At 42.8% G+C, this 19,963-nt stretch overlaps 1 protein-coding gene across 1 annotated transcript; it reads left to right on the top strand.

Moving 5' to 3' along the window:
• Positions 1–933: 933 nt before the first annotated feature.
• On the top strand, positions 934–18,797 carry LOC142654207 (twisted gastrulation protein homolog 1-A-like). Its single transcript, XM_075828905.1, has 5 exons — positions 934–1,110; positions 6,912–7,031; positions 9,980–10,079; positions 11,757–11,966; positions 18,357–18,797. Exons 1-5 carry the CDS (start codon positions 1,099–1,101, stop codon positions 18,602–18,604), a joined length of 690 nt encoding a protein of 229 aa, XP_075685020.1. The 5' UTR covers positions 934–1,098; the 3' UTR covers positions 18,605–18,797.
• The last annotated feature ends 1,166 nt before the right edge of the window (positions 18,798–19,963 follow it).

Raw genomic sequence — 19,963 nt, 5'->3', positions numbered from 1 at the left:
CGTCATTAAAGGGTAACTAAACTTTCAACAAACTTCTGGCATGTCAGAAGTTTTGATCGGTGGGGGTCCGAGCACTGAGACCCCCACCGATCACTAAATGGCAGAAGCTCTTGGCTGAATGCTGAGCCTCTTGGTTTCTGTTCCGCTTTTCCAGGAAAGCCGATGTAATGGTGTGCGGACTGAATAGAAAGTCTATGGGCCCATACACTGCTACATTGGCTTTACGAAAAAAGCCGATCAGAAACTAAGCGGCTCAGCCAAGCTCTTCTACTGATTGGTTTTAGCGATCAGTGGGGGTCTCCGTGCTCCGACCCCCACCGATCAAAACTTATGACATGTCAGAAGTTTGTGAAAAGATTAGTTACCCTTTAAGGCCAAAATAGGCTGGACACTGAAGGGTTAAAACTGTCCAAAATAGTTTTTAAAAAAACATGAGTAAATTGCGATGGCAGTTTACCTAAATGATGTGCTTCTGAGTCTTCTACGCCTGAGGATGTTTTACCCTGAGCTAATCTGTTTGCTTGTCACCTTGTGATCCAAGTAATGACATACTCGGTGACAACAAATGATCAGTGTGCACCACAGATGTCCGGCCTGACAAGTAACACTATGTTATACAGGTCTGGTTACAAAAGTACTAGGCGCTGAAGACCTGTTATAGCACCGTTACTGTGTTTATCGATATTATATGTGAAGGATGAGAAGTTCGAGGCTTCTGAACATAAGACGTATCACATTTTCCATGTCCCATCTCTCCCTGAGTGTTCTTCACTCATCCCTATTGATTTACCCTCCCCCTGTAGCGGTTTCCTCTCTACCTTCAGCTCTACATTTTATCTTGGCTTTAATCCAAATTATAATCTTTTCCACATGTTTTTCTTTTTACTCCCCATTAAAACTTGGTCTCTCCGTGACAGCCTCCCCTCTCCTTCTTACCACCCTCTCTACACTCCTTCACTCTCAGGCCCCCTCTCTTTTCCAGACTTCCCCCTTTTCTTACACATCAGTCTCTCTGCCACACACAGTCCTTCCACACAGCAGTCCACAAAAGCAGAAGCTAAGAAAACGCTGATTTGGGCCACTGGATTGTAGGTGAATATGGATTTGAGGGTAAGTTCTAGGCCCTGGAGTGGGATACAATAAGCTGCAACGTTGGCTGTGCATTCATTGTATGGTTAGAACGCGGTTACTTATTTGCTGTTGCTTTTCTAAATTCTCATGTATTTTTGTTGTGTTTTCCTGCCTAAAATGCCTTATGTTAGCTATTATTTTATAAAGGAGTACCATATCTGAGCCTTCTACCAAAGAAGTCCCACCACCACCACCAGTATCATTGCCACAGCTACACCATAAGATTATATTACTGCTTAGGTTCCCATAAAATAAATACACCTTTAACAAATGTGAACACAAAGGGAGGAATTTATTAACTTTTCGACACCAGTTTTGTGGCATTTACGGGAAAAAATTGCAGCTTTTGTGTAGTTTACTGCATTTTTCTAGAATCAGGGCAGATTGACTCGTGTGCCGAAAAATTTACTAGAATTTACGCCAGAAACTGGTATAAATTACAGTGCAAATCTACGCTAGCTGATAGCTGGTGTAGATTTGACTTTCTGGCGCACGGACGATCAGAGATGCGTTTCATTTATTATGCAACCTGCACCTCTAAATTAGGCGCACCTTACTCCAGCGATTTGTATATTAAGAATAGCGTATGAAACGCTCCTTAATGAATCTCACCCAAAATGTAAATATGCCTAATAAAGTAAAGTGCGGTAACTTCACTGCCACAGATTCCCATCTTTTTCTTGCGTGTGGTCAGAAAATATCTTTGCATCAAACTACTATTAGGCTATATTCACACATGCAGCTTTTGGAGGGTTCTTTTTGTTTGTTTTTTTAGCCCAAGCTAGGATAGGATTAAAAAAAAAAAAAAAAGAGGATCAATAATGGCCTCTTTTACGTCCCTGCAGAGGATGTGGAAATATTTAAACTTGAGAATCCGCATCGCAGGTCAGTTTCTGAAGAATTTTTCTGCAGCGTGTGGATGAGATTTGGTCATCTCATCCACATTGTGCATGGATTTCTGTATTACAGTAGAAACAATCTAGAGAAGAAAAAACATTTAGATGCATGGAATAGATTTTTCAGAAGTTTCTACAAGGTATCTGCTATGTGTGATCATACTCGCTTTTCCTGCGTTTTAAGAGGATTTTATATGTATTTTTTGAAGTTCTATAGAGAAGCCTATGGAAAAAAGCCGAATAAACTCCATACTAAGGGCATGCTGAGTTTAAATGAAAATGCTACTGACTCCAAAAACCACAAAATCCAAAACACTGTATATAGACAATCTCATATTTCTCTATATAAAAACGTGGATTTGCTTCCTTTAGGGTATGTTGACACGGCTTATTTACGGACGTAATTCGGGCGTTTTATGCCTGGAATTACGTCCGAAAATACGGCTTGAAAGCGTTGACAAACATCTGCCCATTGAAAGCAATGGTCTGACATTTGTCTGTTCACACGAGGCGTATATTTACGCGTCGCTGTCAAAAGACGGCGCGTAAATAGACGCCCGCGCCAAAGAAGTGTCATGTCACTTCTTCAGACGTAAATGGAGCCGTTTTCCATGGACTCCATGGAGAACCAGCTCCAGTTACGTCCGTAATGGACGCGGCGTTAAAGCGCCTGCACATGCCGTTACGGCTGAAATGACGGGGCTGTTTTCTCCTGGAAACAGCCCCGTAATTTCAGCCGTTACGGACGCTGTCGTGTGAACATACCCTTATGATCCATAAAAAAAAAATGCACCTAAAACTGCACAAGTGAATCCAAGCCTAGGGTCAGTTCACATGGCGGACTTTGCGTGGCGGGTCCCGCCAGAAAGTCTGCCGCGGAATTATTCCTGCCATCGGCAGGAACATTCCTCCTCCCATTGACTTCAATGGGAGGTTCGGAAGGAGTCCGCCCTAAGATAGAGCAGGACGCTTCTTTTTCCCCACTAGCTGAAAACAATCAGAACAGGGCCTTACAGTAAGTGATGATCACTGAAGAACTTTACAATGTGAGGGCGGATTTACACGAGCGTGTGCGATTTCCGCGCGCAAAAAAACGTGGCGTTTTGCATGCGCAAAAGGCACTTGACAGCTCAGTGTGTCATGTTCATATGGTGCGTGGCTGCGTGCTTTTCGCGCAGCCGCCATCATTATGACACTCCGTTTGGATGTTTGTAAACAGAAAAGCACGTGGTGCTTTTCTGTTTACATTCATCCTTTTCACAGCTGTTGTGCGAATAACGCACGTCCCACGGAAGTGCTTCCGTGTGGTGCGCGTGATTTTCATTGACTTCAATGGGTGCGTGATGCGCGAAAAACGCCGAAATATAGAACCTGTCGTGAGTTTTACGCAGCGGACTCACGCTGCGCAAAAACCACAGACAGTCTGCACTGCCCCATAGACTTGTATAGGTCCGTGCGACCCGCGTGAAGATCACGCGTTTGTGTAAATCCGCCCTAAGTGGTGCCTAACACTGGAAAAGGACCTATGATATTGTATGTAATCTCAAAACTGCTTTCAATAAGGACTGAATGAAATACCTAGGACTCGTCTACTCCTTTTAATAGGCCTTGCATTGATTGTTGCCACATTCAGACTTTTCATTCTTTAACTCTAAACATCTTTATTTATCACTTAATAGCTGAAAAATAAGTCTGTTTAATGTGAACAAACAGAATTCACAAAAAGAATTGATTGTTCATGTATAATAGTCGTAAGCCCACAGCAGGAAAAGTACTGGAGGGGTCGTATAGATCACTGTTTCTTGAGATAGATGAGATAAAGGTATCTAGGAAAGCTGGCAATGGCAATGTTTGCTATTGCACATTCTATATTACTGGTGAGCTACAGCACGTCCTTATTGAGGATGCAGTGGACAATGCTAGGCTCTATTCACATTAGCGCCATGGTTTCTGTTCATAATGAATCCTTGTAGACTCCATTGCCTTATAATGGGGCCCGTCAGGTTTTCATTAATCCCTTGGCCAACCAGCACATGCCCGTACGTCCTGGTGCGGGGGTTGAAGCAGGCAGCTCACACTCTAAGCCCGCTCCATACTCTGCGGGTGTCAGCTGTGTATTACAGCTGACACCTCGTACTAACGGTTAGGAACAGAGAGAACTCTGATCCTGGCCATTTAACCACTTAGATGCCGTGGTCAATAGCGACTGCTGTATCTAAGCCGTTAGAGGGGGACACCCCCCCCTGCAACAATGGTTGTCATGACTGTAGCATCCACTGTCGCGGACCGCCGTTCCTACTCACCCGTCGGCGGCCACGGATCTGTGAGTGCTGGCCGGCATCTCCTTCCTAGGAGACGCCATAAATCACTTCACCTCCACTTGGCTGTGTCCCGTAAGGGTGCGTGCGAACACTCATACCCGGCCTCAAAGGGCTAGCGCGCGCACATTAATTATATTACAATTTAGCCCTAATCACTCTGGACTATAAAAGGGGCCCTGCCTTTTCACTCCCTACCTTAGCGTTATTTGTAATTCCCATATTAGGCCTAGCAAATAGTCCCTGAGTTGTTTCCTGTTACCAAGTGTTCCCATGCCCTACTACCTGTTCCTGTATACTGTGCGGTGTTGGTTCCTAGCCCTATCAAGTGTTGGAGTCGTGTTCGGTCATCGGTCACGCCTGCTATCGGACACCACGTCTGGTGTCATCTGCCACGCCTGATATCCTCTGCCACGTGTGGCATCCTCTGCCGTCTGAAGTTCCATCTGTGCCTAGCCACTGTGACTGTCTGGACTATTCAGGTACCCTTGTGCTGGACTTTGTATTTATTGGGTACTCTGTTGTTTCGCCAGCTGCCTCCCCGCTACGGCGGTACGGGCTAGTGGGTCCACAAACCAACGGATCATGACATTGGCAGCCCTGCCTTCTTTCTGCTCCTTTGAGGGTTTAACTTGAGTCTGTAAAAATGACAATACACTGCAATACATTCATTTTTCATTGTAATGTACCAGTAATCTGACGATCGCCAGTTCAACACCCCTAGAGAAACTAAGAAACTAATTTTTTTCTCTAAAGTAATGTAAAAAATAAAATTGGTATCACCGCGTTCGTAGAAGTCTGACCTATTTCAATATAACATGATTTAACATGCAAGATGAACGTCGTAGGAAAAAACCCTATTTAAAATGGCGAAATCATTTTTTTTTTGTCACCTTAGCGCTAAAAAATTTTTTAAATAAAAACTGAGCAAAAAGTCGTTTGTATAAAAAAATGACAGCAATAAAAACTACAGTTTGTCTCGCAAAAATTAAGCCCTCACACTGCTTAATCGTCCAAAAAAAATTAAAAGTTATGGCTCTCAGAATGCGGTGACACAAAATAACTTTTTTTGAACACATTTTTTCTTTGTAAAAGTAGTAAAATATATAAAAAAAAAACAACATATAAATTTGTCAGCGCCGTAATCGTATTGACCAGCAGAATAAAGTTAAGTAGTCGTTTTTACCGGTAAAAACGAAACCCCCAAAAAATGGAGGATTCACTGATGTGATATATGAGTAAAATAGAACATTTATTTATAACTCTCTAAAAACAGGGGTACAATCACCACTGTGAAAAAGCCCCACCGTGTGTATAAAAACGTATTAAATAATAAACTCTGAGTTCTAATTCAATTGTGAACCTACTATAGCTCAGTGTTCAACAAGAATATCAATACGGAATAATCAGCATTTGAAAAATGGGCATAACAATAGTCTTGACCCTAATTCACACTAGAGTCCATGATAACCGCACCGGAAGCTCCTAGTGTTAAGGTATACAAACAATGCTAATGTTCCCAATGCTAAAAAATTCCTATTCACAACCGACCCAAAAAATGGAGGAATCACTTTTTCCAATTCCACCTCATGAAGAATTTTTTTCCAGTTTCCCAGTACATTATATGGTACTTTAAATAGATTCCAATAGAAACTACAACTCGTCCAGTAAAAAATAAGCTTTCATACCTCTCCATTGACGAAAAAATAAAAAAGTTATGGCTCTTGGAAGGCGGGGAGTGAAAAACAAAAAATTACTTTCAAGAGGTTAGAAATAGCACTGCAAACCGTGCTATATTGTCAGAATTACCATAACTCTTGATTTAACCATAGAAATGCCAATGTGTGCACAGTCATAAAAGGGGTTGTTGAGAATTAGAAAAACACGGCTGCTTTCTCTCAGAAACAGCACCACACCTGTTCACAGGATGTGTCTGGTATTGCAGCTCTGCTCCATTGAAGTGGATGGAGCTGAGCTGCAAAACCACACACAACTTGTGGACAGGTGTGGCGCTGTTTTTGGAAGAAAGCAGCCGTGTTTTTCTAATTCTGTACCCCTTTAATAATTTTGCACATTACCTAACATGCACCAATAAGAAACAAGCTGGTGAAAGATGCGACAAAATTATTAAGAGGTGCATGCCTCTTAATAACTTAGTCATATCTTCGGCTGTCATTGACTGAATGAAATAGACTGCATCCAGGGGCTAGTGTAGATTTCAGTTATAATTTACATCCGTTTCTGGCGTAAATTATAATAAATAGGACGGGCCACTGGTGACTACGCCCTTTTGCCAAGCTCAACCCACTTTTTAAAAAACGTGGTCAGAGCGTCAGAAGTGGTCCAAAAGTCGCAATTTTTGCAGCTTCTGGTCCATCTGCAACTTTTTTATGCCCAAAAAACTGGCGTATAAACATTGTTCAATCCCCCTCTGTATTTATTCCCAATTTGTTTTGGCACCCAATAGAAAACAGGCATGTATAATAATGTTATATTTGAATTTTCCTTATAAAACGTGTTTATTCTGACAGCCAGTGTCACAGCTGATGTGTTTTATTTTCGACAGGTAAAAACATGGCATCTCGCAGTGCTGATTTTGGCCACAACTTACTGTACTTTGATTTCATCTGTAGCTGGTTGCAACAAAGCTCTCTGTGCAAGTGATGTCAGCAAATGTCTCTTGCAGGTAAACTATTTTGGCCTAGTAAACTTCTGGTTGTGTTTTTCTGTAGATACAAACCATGAACTTTTCGTTTTACAGTTGCACAATTTGTGACAATCACTAGTCCACAAAGTCCAATCTTCTACCATTTACATCAAACTTTCCAAAGATAGTAGTCCCTGGAATATGCCCAAATACACTACAACATTATGCGAGATATATAGTTGCAAGAAAACGTAAGTGAACCCTTTGAAATTACCTGGATTTCTGCATTGATTACAAATAAAATGTGGTCTGATTTGTAATCTAAGTCACAATTAAAGACAAACACAATCTAACTAAACTAATATAACACAAACCGTTGTGCTGTTTATGTCTTTTTTTGAGCAGATTGAGTAAACACAGCGGAGGGAGAAAAAGTAAGTGAACCTCTTCAAGAGCTAAGTGGAAAAAGGTGTTTAAAATTAAGGAAAGGAGGAGATCGGAAGTGTGGGTTTCACAGGTACTTTGCCCATTAAATAAAGGCACACAAAGCTTGGTTACTGACAAATCTGTTCGTGTCAAGAAACGAGGAAAAAAGCTTTCAGAAGACCTCAGAAGTGTGTTAGAGACATAGGAAGCTGGCAAAGGCTGCAAAATAATTGCTAAAAACCTAGGTGTACAGCAAAAATTTGAACAACACTGAACAAAAATGGTGTTCATAGTTACTGAACTGCTTGCGTTTTTGCTAACCGTTCTGCAATGCCTTGTAATGAACTATATACAGGAAGCACCTAACAAACCAACACGGGTGAAAATTATGTCCATCAATTATTTCCTTTAAAAACGCAACAGAACTGCAGCATTACAGAGACAAAAAATGCATGCAGTTGTCCGCATGCGGTTTTCAAACAACAAAACCGCGTCATCGACGCACCATGTGGCCTTACCCTAAAGGCAGCAGTCCATGACCTCAAGCTAAAGAGATGTTAGATGATGCAACAAGACAATGACCTAAAGCACACAAGTAAATCAACTAAAGAAGTTTTAAAAAAGATTTGTCGGAATGGCCAAGTCAGAGCACTGACCTTAAAGAGGCTCTGTCACCTGATTATAAAACCCCTATCTCCTATTGCATGTGATCGGCGCTGCAATGTAGATAACAGTAACGTTTTGTTTTTTTTAAAACGATAATTTTTGCCCAAGTTATGAGCAATTTTATATTTATGCAAATTAGTTTTTCAATGGACAACTGGGCATGTTTTCTCGTTTTACCAACTGTGCGTGTATTCTGTTTTTACCAACTGGGCATGTTTACTCGTTTTACCAACTGGGCGTTGTGAATAGAAGCGTATGACGCTGACCAATCAGCGTCATACACTTCTCATCGTTCCCACCCAGCTTCTTTCACTGCACAGACACACAGCGTGTTCTCGTGAGATCACGCTGTGACGTCACTTCCTCCCACAGGTCCTTCACCATCGCGTCGGACGAGAGAAGACACATCGGCTCCAGGCGTCCGAGATATGCTGCTGCAGATTCAACTGTACCCTCTCGGACGCCTGGAACCGATGTGTCTTCTCTCGTCCGACGCGATGGTGAAGGACCTGTGGGAGGAAGTGACGTCACAGCGTGATCTCACGAGAACACGCTGTGTGTCTGCAGTGAAAGAAGCTGGGTGGAAACGATGAGAAGTATATGACGCTGATTGGTCAGCGTCATACACTTCTATTCACAACGCCTAGTTGGTAAAACGAGTAAACACGCCCAGTTGGTAAAAACAGATTACACACCCAGTTGGTAAAAACAGAATACACGCCCAGTTGTCCATTGAAAAATTCATTTGCATAAATCTAAAATTGCTCATAACTTGGGCAAAAATTATCGTTTTTAAAAAACAAACAAAAAACTTTACTGTTATCTACATTGCAGCGCCGATCACATTCAATAGGAGATAGGGATTTGATCATCTGGTGACAGAGCCTCTTTAACTTTATCAAGAGGCTTTGGCATGACCTGAAGAGGGCTGTGTACAGAAGGCATTCCAGACATATTGATGAACTCAAACACATTTGCAGGGAGGAATGGTCCAATATCCCTCCCCAACGTTGTGCAAGTCTTATTTGCCCCTATGGAAAACATTTAGGTTATTGCTGCTAAGGAGGGATTTACATTATTAAATTCAATGGTTCACTTTCTCCCCGTACTGTGAATGTTCACTCAATGTGCTCAATAAAAGACCTGAACGGTACAACCATTTGTGTGTATTAGTTTAGTTAGATTGTTTGTCTATAATTGTGACTTAGATAAAAATTAGACCACATTTTATTAGTAATCAATGCAAAAATCCAGGTAATTCCACTTACTTTTTCTTGCAACTTTGCAGTATGTCAGCTGGTTCAGTAGTGCAACGTGAGTGATCAAAACAGCCCTCTTATCCAAGAATGATGTGAAAATGAGGATTATTATACAGAATGTGTCCTAAAATGATAGGATGTGGTCATTATTCAAATGTACAAATCCTCAACGGCAGAGAGCAGCAAGTGGTCAGCCCTGGGGACCGACCAGGGACTGGTCTCGTCCAGTTTCTCCAGCCCTTGTGTGTTCTGTACAGCTCAGGTCCCAGCAGAAGACAGCTGAACAGGGTACAGTGCCTTCCCCGATGGGCACTAAGAGGTATGCCCTTGACACAAGAGAAGTTACGAAGTGCGACCTTTGATTGGATGCTGACAGTAACTTCATGCTAGCAGGCACCTATGGTGTGCCACTGTAGTTGTCACTAATACGTGGCAATAAAATTGGCACTGTGGCTTGCTTTGTTCACTCACGTTCCGCCAGCACAAGGACATGGGGATGTTAACACGGTCATCTTTGTGTTTTTTGTTTTTATTTTACAGTTTCTACTAATAAATGTATTCAGTTGGTGGAAAAAAAAATATTTCCAACTAATTTCCTGCATAGAGCAGTATGATCCTCAAATAATCTCTCCTCAGGAGCTCTGTCAGTGCAACATGAAAGAAGAGGATTGTCCCTGCTGTCAGGATTGTGTACTGTGTCTTGGGAGTCTTTGGGACCAATGCTGCAGCTGTGTGGGTAAGCATCCTGTATGACAGCAAAGAGGCTAAAACCTGCAAATTATAGGAGATTTGTACTAGGGTCAGTTCACACGTTGCGTAAATACTGCTGATTTTCTGCAACGGAATTAGATGCGGAAAATCCACAGCAAATACTGTAGCAGCAAAGTGGATAAGATAGAACAATTCTCATCCACACACTGTGTAAATACTGAGCGGAAAAAACGCTCAGAAATTGACCTGTGGTGCAGCGTTTTATTCCGCAGCATGTGAATTGTATTTGCGAAAACGCTGCTTATTTGTTACGGGTTTTCCCCATTGAATTCAATCGGGAGCTAAAACCTGCAACAAATAGCAGTTGTTGCGTTTTACTTACCTAGGAGTCTGTGTTTCTTCCTCCAGGCCGGCCTCCTGGGATAATGCTTCATCCCATGTGACCGCCGCTGCAGCCAATCGTAGGCTGTAGAGGCGGTCACATGGATGAAACGTCATCCCAGGAGACCAGCCAGGATGACTCTTCAGCCCATGTGACTGCTGCTGCAGCCAATCACAGGCTGCAGCAGTCTCCTGGGATGAGATGTCATCGCAGGCCGGCTTGAGTGCTGCAGTTTTTCGCAGCGGACATTCCGGGCGAAAAACTGCACCAGAGTTTGGTGCGGTTTTTCGCCCGAAATTCCCTGCGGTGCACCGGGCGGATACTCTGCGTTCTAATACGCAGTGTATCCGCCCAGTGTGAACAGATCCTTAGACTGCCATATTAAAGGGGATTTCCCATCAGGGACATTTATGACATATACACAGGATATCTCATAAATGTCAGATGCCGGTCCCACCTCTGGGACTCGCATCTATCTCTAAAACGGGGACCCTCTAAATCCCGTTCTACCGCTCTGTGTTCCCGCTGATTCCCGACCATGAAGAAGAAAACAGCGTAGCTCGCTGAGCTCCGCTGTTTCCGTATGTCCCGTATAAGTGAATGGCAGTTACAGAAGCAGCATAGCACACTAGCTACGCTATTTTCTTCTTACATGGTCGGAAATCACAAGTGTCAGCGGGAACACAGAACTGTAGAACAGGGTTTAGGGGGCCCCATTCTAGAGATAGGTGCGGGTCCCAGAGGTGGGACCTGCATCTATCTGACATTTGACATATCCTGTGGATATACAGCAGACCAAAAAATGGCGACAGCACACTGCGAACACTAATGTAACCTAAACCGCTAAATATACATTAATATGCATTACTGCTAAATCTACTTACAATAGGGAGGTTCTTAGTGCACATTTTGATCAAAAAGTGTTTGCCCACCTGCCACGACAAGGCGTCCTCCATAGGTGGGAACCTACTCTGCACATACACCTAGAACTGGGACTAAGCCTACATATATATCCTGTGGATATGTCAGAAGTGTCCCTGATAGTAAAACTCCTTTAAGCGCACATTCTACATACACAGGAAAACTTTTGATTCCATAGCAGTAAGGCCTTGTTCACACAGTGCAGATTTGATGCAGAGTTTGCATGAATTTTTTCATTCAAAACTGGATCCAGGAGTGGAAACACTTTAAGGGCTTCCTTCATTTATTTCTTCTGTTTAGGGTCCGTTCTTGGACTTGAATTCAAACTGCATGAAAAATCTGAATCAAATCTGCACTGTGTGAGCAAGGCCTTATAGTTACCCTCTTTCCATATCTCAGGTTTGTGCAGTGAAAGTAAGGGAAGTCGTAAGCATGCAGCCCGGAGAAGTTCACTGGAGGTGCTGCCTGTCCCACTGCCTTCTCTATTTCAATCCCTGAGTGAACTGCAAGGAGATGCGGTTATGGACTGGAACGTTCACACACTGCCCATCACCAAAGAGCTCAGTCAGCAATCTCACCTGGATCACATGCTGCTAGGTGCACACACAGGTAAATTGTGGACAAAGAGTCTGACGAGACAGTTTACTTATTAGCCAAAGACAGGAGTGGATCCTAAAGGGAATGAAAAGTATAAAAGAGAGACTATTTTTGTATCCACTCCATTTTTTGGCAAAAAACAGAAACGCACCAAAATCTGAGGTGTGTAACCTGGGCTTTAGTTCATAGGAAGAATAGTAGAATCTAAATTTTTTTACACATTTAAATTCTTCTAATCCACCAGTTAATGATTCCTGTCCTCCAAAATAACATTATGAGCACGATGGACGTTTACATCATTACAACTATAATACTTGCTAGAACTACAGTATCTAAAGCAAATCCACTGGTCCTCGCAAAGTCTATCAATAATTTTTATTTGTGACTAACCAATTTTCATCAACGACTCTCGGCTGTTTCCGTCGGGCCCATAGACCTTGAATGGAGCGGCAGCGTACATGCGCGACCACCGTTCCATTCAAAATCCTTCTCACTGCAATCATGCGGTAAGGAGAAGCAGGGATCAGGACCCCGTCCTGGTGAACGGTGGGGTTTCCATTAGTGAGGCAGCTAGCGATCATACATTTATCACCTATACTGTGGATGGGTAATAAATGTTCTTAGTGGACAAACCCGCAGTACATTCCATCTGAAAAATCGCGCCACGTTTAGAACGAAAGAAAGGCGTTTATACTTACCCCCTCCTTGGATGACGGTGCAGGCCATGTGACGCTGCAGCGGTCACATGGGATGCAACGTCATCCCAGGAGGCTGCACTGCAGGAAGAAGGAGGGCGTTCTGGGTATGTTTGTTTTTTTCCCGTAGTTGAAATTTTTTTGCGGGAAATCGCTGCGAATACGGCGCAAAAGTCTCAACACTTGGGTTTCTGTTGCGGGTTTTGCATCCCCATTGAATTCAATGGGGAAAACCCGCAACGGAAAATCAACAAAAATCAATTTATGCTGCGGAAATAAATTCTGCAACCGCAGGTCAATTTATTAACGTTTCCGCTGCGTTTTTTCCCGCAGCGCGGGCATGAGGTTTTCTGAATCTCATCCACTTTGCTGCTGCTAATGTAGGTGCTGCAGAGTTTCCGCAAACCATTCCATTGTGGAAATTCTGCAGCGTTTACCCTACGTGGGAACCCGGCCTAACTCTATGACTGTGTGTCTGAGTGTCAGAGGGTTCCGGGTAATAGGAAACTCAGTGCAACCCTGCATATTTATAATATTAGACCACATCTGGAAATTTATATATTTTATCAATGGAGCCCGGTCTGATAGCACTGCCTGCCAAAATTACACTTTTCTCTTACCACATTGCTGAGAACTACTGTTTAATAATGCAGAAGATTCTATTATGAACTGATGCCAACATTTTAGAATGGATTGTCTCTTAGTATCAAGAGACTGGTTATTACAAGAAAAGTGCTGCGACATAAAAACCTATACATATTGTGTCCTCTGAATGGTTTCTGATCTTTTAACTAAATGTAATATAACCTGAGTAAACATATAATAGAGCATTTGAATCAATTATCCAACACCCATAACATCTACGTAAAAAAGAAAGTGCTTTAGTGGCAATAGCGGCAACCAGATTCTATCTATAATTTATCATCGGTCTCTCGTTTATTCTCCTACGTGCTCAAAAACCGCACTGCAAAAATGCAAACTTGGTTTTAAACTTGGCACGGAAACTGCCGCAAATCACGGTAAAAGTGCATGTCGTGTGGGACCTTGAAAACATCCTTAGGCCTCATGCACACGACCGTGTTATCGCGTCCGCATTTCAAAATGCGGATGAATTGTGGACCCATTAATTTCTATGGGCCCATGCACACAACTGTGGTTTCCATGGTCCGTGCATTGGCTGGGAGCCTGGGGTTCATTGAAATCAATGTATGCACGGTCCGTAAATTGCGGATGATACTCGGCCGTGTGCATGAGGCCTTAGGATCTACTCCTGTTTCAAGACTGCTTTAACCCTTTCATTGCCTGAAATCTGAATATTGTTCCTGCCAAGATTTCGCTATGATCAATTCGATGTTAATTTCTACAAACAGCAGAAGGAATTAGTGGTTAAAAGCCTGACCAACTAGGGTACTACAGAGGTTTACTGATAACATTCCTGGTGGTCTAGGGCAGTTACGGGGTTAATGGTCAAATTGCAAGTGGTCTAGGCCAATGGGGGGGTTAATTGCAAAGTTCTGGGTGGTCTAAATTAGTGGAGTAGAATTATTTCCCGCTCCAGTATCCGGTTGCTTCTTGGGGTACCATCCTTGGTTTGGCACCCCCTAAAGTTAGCCACGTTGCAAACCATGTAAGAAGCAAAACGGCAATACAGGGCAAAATAATAAGAGTACATGGGGTGCGTCCATCTAATTCGCCTCTCCCCATTGAAATAAACTTGTACGCTACGCCGAGTCAGGAAAAATAATTGTCAGTTTTCCATGATTGGATTGCTGCATAACCAAGTTGTGCTTCAGCTTATAAACAGATGAGCAGACATTAGGAATGTACTGGCACAGTGTAGAATTTATAGTTTCTTCAATAATAGCAAGCTGTGCAGGGCCCAAGGTACTAACATCACCTTGATGGTACGTTCACACGCTAAACAAAAAATGGCTGTAAAATATGGAGTTGTTTTCAACAGCCCCTGATTTACAGCCATTTTTTATGCATCAGGCGTTTTTTGATGCGTTTTTTTACGGCCGATTTTGGAGCTGTTTTTGTATTGAGACAATGAAAAACGGCTCAAGAAGTGACATGCACTTTTTTTTTACGCGCCGTTTTTAAAAATGGCTGCGTAAAAACCGCTCTGTGGGAACGGAACGCCCTTTTTACCCATTGAAATCAAAGGGCAGATGTTTGGAGGTGTTTAGCCTTCGTATTTTCAGATGTTTTTCGGGCCATTTACGGCCCAAAAAACTGCTGAAAATAAGCTGTGTGAACATACCCTCAAAGGGAACCTGTCAGCAGTTTTAAGAGTTCCTTAACCCCATCTCAACCTGTGCTGTTATAGTACGTTGCAAATCATTCTGGCAAACTATTACGGCGCACTGATGGTTTAGGCACAGAAGCTGTGCCAGCGCCATCACTTGTGGATGGCAGCTGCATTAACCCCTTAGATGTCATTGGAGCATGCGGCACCTACAAAGTTTTACAGAGGGAGGGGGCGCCCTCTGTCAGCCCATCAGCGCACCCAAATGCGATAACCTTCTGTTTGTATTACCTTGTCTGTCCAGTTAAATGACTTTATTGCCATATGCAAATGAGTCTGCGAGTGCCACTCGGGCCATCCGTTTCCACACAAGTGCTCCATTTCTCGCCATTTTAGCCTGCTCAACTCTGCCCCTTGCTCAGGATTGATATTGGCACGTTATGGCTATGTCACTCTAAGGGTATGTGCACACGATAGCTGCCTTTTACGTCTGAAATTACAGACTGTTTTCAGGAGAAAACCGCTCCGTCGTTTCAGACGTAATTGCTCCTCCTCGCATTATGCGAGGCGCCTTTGACGGCCGGAAATTTGAGCTGTTCTTCATTGAATTCAATGAAAAACGGCTCAAATTACGTCCAAAGAAGTGTCCTGTATTTCTTTGACGAGGCAGTCATTTTACGCGTCGTCGTTTGACAGCTGTCAAACGACGACGCGTAAATTACAGGTCGGCGGCACAATACGTCGGCAAACCCAATCAAATGAATGGGCAGATGTTTGCCGACGTATTGGAGACGTATTTTCAGCCGTAAGTCGAGGCATAATACGCCTCGTTTACGCATGAAAATAGGTCGTGTGAACCCAGTCTTAGGGTATGTGCACACGCAGTGTTTTCAGCCGTTTTTCGGGCCGTACACTTCCCGAAAAACGGCTGAAAAATCGGAAGCAGAATGCCTCCAAACACCTGCCCATTGATTTAAATGGGAAATACGGCATTCTGTTCTGACGGGGCGTCTTTTTACGCCTCGTTTTCCAAAAACGGCACGTAAAAAGGCGTCCACGAAAAAAAAGTGCATGTCACTTCTTTGACTCTATAGAAAAACAGCTCCAAAAATGCAACGAAAAACGCGAGTTTGATTAAAAAAATGCCTGAAAATCCAGAGCTGTTTTCCCTTGAAAACAGGTCCGTATTTTCAGACGTTTTTGAGTTTGTGTGTGCACATACCCTTATTCTCACTAAGTGGGCAGAGTTGAGCAGGCTAAAATGGCGAGATCAGGAGCACTTGTGGGGAAACGGACCGCCCGAGTGGCACTTAGGCTAGATTCAGAAGGGCATTGCGCATCTCGACGTGAAAAACTGCAGTTATCACGTCCGAGGTGCATCCGTGCTCTGCGCTGCGGGACGCGATATCTCGCATCACCCATAGACTAGAGTCTATGAAGGGATGCGTGAAGCGTGAAAAAAATATTACATGTCCTATTTTCTCACGGACCCTTCACACGGTTCGTTGAAATACATTGAATCATATAGGTCCGTGTGACACGTTCGTGTGAATAAGGCCTAACAGAGTCATTTGCATAGGGCAATAAAGTTGTTTATCTGGACAAACAAGGTAATACAAACTTAACAAAAAGTTATGTGGACACATAGTTATACAAGAACTACCAAACGCCGGGACCTGTTTGGTGGGCAAATAAGAGCTCATACATTCCTTTTAATTTATTTTGTAAAAAATAGTCCACCATATGAAAAATACATATATGGCTGCAATAGTAAGGACTAATAGAATAAAGATTGCACATAATTTATACTGCATCGCAAATTCCCCCTCCAAAAAAAACAAAAAACTAAATACAAATTCCCACCCCCAATTTATTTGTTTAAAAAAAGGTAAATAAATAAGTTCTATGTACCCCGCTAATGAAAACTACAACTGGTTCCACAAAACACAAGCTCCAATAAAGTTATGTCAACATTATTGTCATTGCTCTCGAAATGCACATGATTTTTATTTCATAAAACAGTAAGTAAAATTACTTATTTTGTATATCCGCACTTGTTCACTTTATTCTGCCGGTTGTTACATGTCATTTTTACCACACGATAATCAATAGGCAGCGATGAAAAAAAACAAAACTTTAAAGGGCAGCACATTACAGGGACATGTCCCCTGTACTATGAGCCCAAACTTCACCAAAAAAAAATATTGTGCTGTTTGGCTAATAGAGCCTCCACTGCTTCCCTCTCACTAGTGACCGACGGCTGTCATGTATATATGCATATACATGGCGGTCACTGGTAAAAGGGGAGAGCGCTACCTTATGAATACAGCGGAACTGAGGGTGTTGTATTCTGTAGTAGGCTCTAATGGCCGAACAGCACAATATTTTTTTTTTGTGATGTTTGGGCTAATAGTACAGATTACCTGACCTTATAATATGCTGCCCTTAAACAGGGCTGCATAGTATGATGGCACATCCACTTTAAAGGGGTATTCCCATATTAGACATTTATGGTCTCATGGTTTGTGGGTATGTGGACCCACTAGGCCGCACCGCCATAGCGGGGAGGCAGCTGGCCAAACAACAGAGCACCCCAGTAATACAAAGTCCCGCGCTAGGGTACCTGGGTAGCCCAGACAGTGGCCGCAGCTCTGGCACGGATGGAGGTGGGTGCAGCAGGTAACGCCAGTCATGGCGGATGACAGCAGGTGCCGCAGGTTGCACCAGATGTGGCGAATCCCACCAGACGTGGAAGATGACACTGGACGTGGCAGATGACACAGGATGTGGCCAACGGCAGCAGGTGCAGTAGACACGAGTCCAACACTAGTAGGCACAGGAACAAGAACAGCACGGGATACAGGAACCGGTAACAGGGCACGGGTAACAACTGGAACGGGAACACGCTAAGGGACCATTTGCAATACAGACTTAGGATACACTAACAACGCTCAGACAAGGATCAGAAGGGCAGGGGCCTTCTTATAGTCCAGGAAATCATGTGAGATGATGATGATTTTATTTATGTGTGCGCGCTGGCCCTTTAAGAGCGGGCACGAGCGTGCGCGTGCACTCTACGGGACACAGCGGACTGGAGCGGAAGGATATGCCATAGATGCGGGTCCCAGCTCTGGGGCCTGGACCTATCTCCAGAGCTGGGAGCCAAATCTATCAGACACTTATGGCATATCCAAGGATATGCCATAAATGACTTAGATGGAAATAACCCTTTAATGATCAGAAATCATTTAGTGTGACAAATATGAAATAAGAGATGTCTGAAAAATACCTTTTCATATTGCTGTATGTACAAGAAAACCTTCGTGTTAAACATATTGATACAGTCTCTTAATGGCGAAAGGGAATCAAGCACCTGTGTTGTCATTGCTTATACTTTGTACCTTTTTTTATGTGTAACATATAATATGGACAAGGTGGTTTCTTTCTTCTCCACTTCAGCTGTACCTGCTCAGTCGTCAGTGAATACATCCAGTATCTGCACTGTGATGTATTTTAAATCCTGCATGTCTATGAGACGTTGTCATGAAACCTGTGAATTTACTGGATCCTCCCGATACCGCTGGTTTCACAATGGCTGTTGTCAGTGTGTGGGACCAGACTGCTATGGATATGGAAGCAAGGAACCACTATGCCAGCAGTGCCACCCTAAAGGAGTAGTGATTGCTGGGGAAGCGGATACAAAGTAGTACTGAAAAGGTTCACAAAAAGCGGAAAAACAATATTTGAGAAGGTGAGCCTTGAAATGCTTGTAGCGCAATTCATGTCAAGCATAATACATTTGAAACCAAACCAGAAACCATGAAGGCGATGTTTCACATAAAAGCGCTTTCTGCTTGGTCTAGATAAATGCTTAAAGGGGTTTTCCAGCCAATAGAAATTGATGGCCTATCCTCTGGATAGGCCATCAATAGCTGATGAGTCGGGGTCCAACTCCAGGGACCCCCACCAATCACCTGTTTTGAAGGGGCCGCAGCGCTCTTACGAGCGCTGCTTCCCTTTCATTTCTTCTTGCTCACTGTTAATCGCGACACGCATTCAGAGGCGTTTCACAGGTATTGCAGCCTTTTCTCCCATTGAGGTGAATGGGAGAAAAGGCTGCAATACCCGTGAATCCCCGCTAAATGCGTGTTCACGATTCATAATGAGCAAGAAAAAATAATGATCGGCAAGGGACACGGGATTCAGACCCCAACCCATCAGCTATTGATGGCCTATCCTGAGGATAGGCCATCAATATTTATTGGCTGAAAAACCCCTTTTAACAATACTGGTCATAGGAACTATAGCTAAAAAAACTAATCTCTATCTAGCTCAACTGGTCTCTAAAAATGGAGGTAAAAAGAAAAAAAAAACTCGCCTTGTAGCAATTGAAATTGATATACATTTTTTAAGTAAAAAAAATCACTTTCTATAATATATTTAAAAAATCTTGCCGCACAAAACAGAATTTCATTTTTGATCCATATCCGAACCACTTTCATCTACGAAGCACCATGTTATATGCATTTGAACATCTCCCAGATGTCACCATCTTGTTTCACGCAGCTATTCCCTCCCTGTGCAGTAAAAAACAAAAGCATGTCACTACACTGCTCTTAGCTTACCCTGCGATTAAACATGGCTGATGTAAAAAGCCACATATGACCGTTCAACATTCGTGGTCTACATTAAGTAATCAATTAAAAATGTCTGACAGACCGTGTAGACGGTCAACCTTAACTACAGGTCCCCAACCTATTTTCCCTAACTAACCACATAAAGTATTACAGGTAAAATAAATCACTTTATTAAAATTACCTAAATCAAACAAATGATAAAAGTACTAACAATTTACAACCAGTTTAACTAAAATAAAAAAAATATATGAACCAAACATAAACATTTTATTCTGCGACATGTCTAGTGTACCCTAGATATTAAAATTGAGTCAGGGAGTGGGGCTTTGCAGGATGAACTTGGATGAAGATATATTCCTCAGAAGCTCTATATTTGTTTTTATAATTTTCTTCACTAATCCCAACTACGGTCAGGCAATTCCTCCGCAA

The sequence above is a fragment of the Rhinoderma darwinii genome, chromosome 1 (assembly GCF_050947455.1).
Source record: "Rhinoderma darwinii isolate aRhiDar2 chromosome 1, aRhiDar2.hap1, whole genome shotgun sequence".
Classification (NCBI taxonomy): Eukaryota; Metazoa; Chordata; class Amphibia; order Anura; family Rhinodermatidae; genus Rhinoderma; species Rhinoderma darwinii.
The sequence above is the reverse complement of the archived record's forward strand: the minus strand, read 5'-3'. Positions and strand labels throughout refer to the sequence as shown.

Coding starts and splice junctions, on each gene's coding strand:
- LOC142654207 (XM_075828905.1), top strand. Junction 7,032..9,979: donor TCAGCAAATGTCTCTTGCAG/GTAAACTATTTT, acceptor ATCTCTCCTCAG/GAGCTCTGTCAGTGCAACAT. Junction 11,967..18,356: donor GCTGCTAGGTGCACACACAG/GTAAATTGTGGA, acceptor TCTCCACTTCAG/CTGTACCTGCTCAGTCGTCA.